This window comes from Protopterus annectens, chromosome 1.part0 (assembly GCF_019279795.1).
Source record: "Protopterus annectens isolate FY-2018-M chromosome 1.part0, PAN1.0, whole genome shotgun sequence".
In the NCBI taxonomy this organism is placed as follows: domain Eukaryota; kingdom Metazoa; phylum Chordata; order Ceratodontiformes; family Protopteridae; genus Protopterus; species Protopterus annectens.
Genome location: NC_056725.1, coordinates 847,901,316 through 847,905,940, shown reverse-complemented (window position 1 = coordinate 847,905,940; position 4,625 = coordinate 847,901,316). Strand labels below are relative to the sequence as shown.

The following is a 4,625-nucleotide window of genomic DNA, read 5'->3' as shown; positions in this document are numbered from 1 at the left end:
CCATATTACTCCACATTGACCTGGCCAAGCAAGCCAGACTGGCACATAAGAAGATGTACTTGGAGGCCCAGCTCAAAGAGACAGAAATACCAATACAACCCAGTGCAGGCCATAACAGCCGACATATTAAGTATACCCGACCTTAATGCAGTTTTTTAAATGAAGACTTGACGCAGCATGCCTGTGTGAAGTTTAAGAATGAGAGAATTCAGTTTTTGATTAAGCCATAGAAGTAATGAGGCTGGTATGTGCTGTTTTTGGAACATCATTGCACATAGTTTCAGTACATAGGTTGATATAATGGTTAAGGTATTTACTTCACATAAAGAAGATAAAGGGTTTGATACTAACTGCGGTTATTGGCTAGGTTTATAGTAGTCTGCAGACTGATAGTCTAGTATTTACTTATGTACCATTCACAACTTTGCAGGAAATATTTGAATAACATTTAACTGTTTGCCCCAGCCTTGGAAATGCAGACCGTAATGTACACCTGATAGCAGACTAAATGATCTGCATCTATAGCCAGCTGTCATCATTTTTGCATGTTGTATTCTAAGAAAGTTCATCAGTGAGATAGTAATGGTAAAGTTACGATAAAGATGCATTTATACTTCTTGGAGATGTGAACTGCATTGTTTGCATGCAGGTTGCCATGTTTTTAGAATATGCCATTATGTACACTTACTAATTTTTTTCTTTTCTTCCCATTTCATTCATTTTCATTCCGTGTATGTGTATCCCTAACCCATCCATCTTGTTTTTCCCATATGTGTGTATGTATTAACCATATTATCACCCCCATCGCTGCAATCTCTCAGTGTGACCAAGACCAGTGCATTCAGAGCACCAAGTTCGTATTACAGGCTGCAACTACACCATTATTACAGACTGAACCCAGCATAACTGGTGAGGAACCCCCTTTGCCAGGAAGGACCACCATTAATGCAACATGTGGCACCTTACCACTTGGGCAGCCGACACCGCCATCATCCATTCCAAATCTCACAGCTGAGACAATGTTGACAGATGTAATGCTGCCACTAAAAGACCAGCATAAAGGTCACCAGTTCCTTACACCGGAGGATGCGCCATCACCACCCGGAATGCTGTCTTCAGGGGGTCTCATTACACACAGCCGCACCATGCATGTCTTGAACCCAGCTAGCCAGGATTCTTTGCATGAAGACTCTGTACGAGGCCTTGTGAAGCTGAGCTCAGTTTAACACCGTACTCTGTTTCTCAGATATGACTGTCCTGCAGCACTGCCACATTGGATACAATGCTTATACCACAGCTAGGTTTTTCATGGTTTATCATAAGAAGGAAAAGACCACAGAAAAGACTGATCCACTTAAAAAATGGAGCCTTTTTAATGACAGGATTATGCCAACCTTGTTTGCTTTTTTTTTTTTTTTTTGTAAATTTCACACTTGATTGTATTAAATTCCATTAAACAGGTATTTTGGTTTTGAAAATAGCAGAACCTTCTGGTTTCAACAGTTTCAATTATCCTGCAAATTGGGATCCTGTTTAGGAATTGTTGTGAACTGTGTTGTAGTACAGAGAAAGTTTTCGGACTTTGCGTCTTAACTTTTTCTTCCTGAACTTCACCATATTAAAAGGTTTGAGGTTGTTTTAAGAAGCACTGAATAATTATGCCATTAAACTTCAGAACTTTAATCATTCCATGATAGTTGATAGCTGCAGAAAGGGGGACTGCATGCCACACTCTCAGATGTGTTAACTGTGGTGTTTATTTAAGATAGCTCTGCTTTATGATTTTATTTGTGTTTTAAGCACTGCTTTTTATAAGTGAAAAAAAAAAGAAAACCAGACCAGAAAGCGTCTCAGAGGTAATATGATCCTTTTTTCACATACTGCAATCCTTTCTGAATTTCTCATTGATGTCTGAATTATGGAGATTGCTCATTTCTCCCTTGCAAGTTATTCATAACATTTTTATGTTATAAAATATGTTCTATTACAGTATTGTGTTGTGCCATATTACCATTTCCAGTGTGATGAGGTTACATGTGGACAATAAATAAAACAATGTCCTTTACTGTTTGGATCCTCCTTTTGTGTGCAGTTGTAATTCAGACCCTTTGCAAAAGCAGTGTGCGCATTGGAAAGCATGCAGATCCTCCTGTAGGTTTCTGGTTATAATTTAATATGTGAATCTTGAAATGTTGACAAACTGACTTTGAATCAAGGTTTAGGATAAGCATGTAGCATATTAACCAGTGGAGGTCTGATTAGGCTGTGTGAACTAGTATATCAGGTGCTATTTTAAATGTAAGCTGTGATGTCATCATTCAGGCCATGATTCAAGAGAACAGAGTTAGATGGAAAAACAGATATTGCTTGAGAATTATCTGACCAGTAAACCGACAGTCACTTGTAGGAATGAAAAATTCTTCTTTTTTTTGTGGTTCACAGGATATGCACAGTGGCTCCATTTCCTGCATCCAGTTGACCCATTCATTCCTCCATCAGGTTGAGAGCCCTCCAGCCCATACGTTCCCCGGTGGAGCAAAAGTTAGGTGTTAAAGGGTAGACCAGTCTTTACACTTTGTGGACTGTCCTATCCCCCCCCAGCACCAGCTTTGTGAGTTCAGCTAAAGCTGCCTCTGCAGGAGCACACACACTTCCAATCATGCACAAGCTCCTGACCAAGTGGCATTGTGTGCACACTAACCTCTTCCTACTCCTGTACTGCTGTAGTTTCTTGCCAGTGCTCTGAGCCAGCCAAGAGTAGAGCCAAATCCCTGCCTGGTTCCTCTATCACCCATGCTGTTAGTCGAACACATCTCATCTGAGGTTCATTCAGTCCATCAGGTTGAGAGCCCTCCAGCCCATACGTTCCCAGGTGGAGCAAAAGTTAGGTGTTAAAGGGTAGACCAGTCTTTACACTTTGTGGACTGTCCTATCCCCCCCCTGCACCAGCTTTGTGAGTTCAGCTAAAGCTGCCTCTGCAGAAGCACACACACTTCCAATCATGCACAAGCTCCTGACCAAGTGGCATTGTGTGCACACTAACCTCTTCCTACTGCTGCGCTACACCTGTACTGCTGTAGTTTCTTGCCAGTGCTCTGAGCCACGCCAAGGAGTAGAGCCAAATTGGAGAAACAAACTTTTTTTTTTTTGCTCCTTATACTCAAAGGCCACTAGATTGGCTCCTCTTCCCTGCCTGGTTCCTCTATCACCCATGCTGTTAGTCGAACACATCTCATCTGAGGTTCATTCAGTGTCTTATCATTCTATACCACAAATATGGATCTTTTATGATTGAAATTCTAAGGAAGTGAGCCTATTTATAATATTTGCTGTGGACTAAAAATGAAGTCACGTACATAATGTACACAGTACACACCTACAACACAACACAAGGCAGCTCAAGCAAATTCTCATGTACTGCCCAGAAAAAGTCTTGAATAAAACCAAAAGGTGAACACCAGTATGTCTCACATCCTGCACCAGTCACTCATTTTTCCATCCAATACTCTAAGAAAAGTTATAAAAATTGAATGTTTGGTATAACACTAACATGGAAACTGCCTCTCTGTGCCACTCACAAAAAATTCAGTGAAGGTCTCTTGTCAGCAACACAAACACATTTTAAAATTAAAACAAGTTTTATAACTACTTTACTAGCTAGCAAGTGATGATGATCGTGATCCCTTAGTAACAGCTTGTAAAATGTTAAACCTTTGGTATCCCCCTACAATTTGGCACCTAGAGCAGGTGCCCTTTTCACACCACCCTTCCTACAACACTTGCTTGAGGTATGTTATCATATATTGTGATCTGCAGAACTGCAACAGAAAAGCTATCCAAATGCAAAAAGAAGTACATTTTTTACTGATGTGATGGTTGCATGTTGTATTTCAAATGAAGAAATTATTATATAGCATTCTGCCACATGTATGTTACAACAATATATCACATGTATTGTGTATGCTGTGGTTGCTGCATACAGAATGATACAAGTTAGAAAGTGTTTCCATTCAATGTTTTAAAGCCTGTAGTGGTACATTTAGATATAGTAATACAGGGTTTTAGTATTAGTGGATATCATATTACATTCAATAACCTACACTACAAAACCTGTACTCATATTGTTGATTAGCTGCCAATCTACCTCCTAAAACCCACCACTGCCTTCCCCTTAGGACACTCAACTGGCTAGAGCTTCCTAACCATCTCTTACTTTCCCAACCTCTCATAATCCACTGTATCCTAACCAAGCCCTCATCCTGCCCTAACATCTCGTCACTGTTCTCCCGTAACACTCCGCCTCAACTTCTACGAAGCTTTGACCAACATCTCCTACAGATACATAAAGCTAAAAATAATATTGTCCTGAATTTCTACAGTTATCTCCCTGCTCTTTCATGGAATAAGCTTCCCTTGACCCTCGGAAATATCACTCCATCCATGAGTTTAAGAAAGCTCTCAAAAAACAGCTCTCCAGTACTTGGATCCGTCACTATAATCATCCTACCTGAACTCCTTCCTTGTCCCTCCACCCCCCTTACTTTGCTTCCTTATCTCTATTTATCCTTTATCCACCTCATTTCCCTCCACTAACTCCTACTTCCTCAAATTTATCTCTCCTATTT

At 40.3% G+C, this 4,625-nt stretch overlaps 1 protein-coding gene across 2 annotated transcripts in view; it reads left to right on the top strand.

Annotated features, from left to right (window-relative positions):
- The window catches only part of ZDHHC14 (zinc finger DHHC-type palmitoyltransferase 14), a 1,825,619-nt gene extending 1,823,554 nt beyond the window's left edge, over positions 1-2,065 (top strand). For both annotated transcript variants that reach the window (XM_044063663.1, XM_044063664.1), the window contains exon 9: positions 822-2,065. In XM_044063663.1, the coding sequence (XP_043919598.1) occupies positions 822-1,226 (405 nt within the window). In that variant the 3' untranslated portion in view covers positions 1,227-2,065. The remainder of the gene's footprint in view (positions 1-821) is intronic.
- Positions 2,066-4,625: the final 2,560 nt, after the last annotated feature.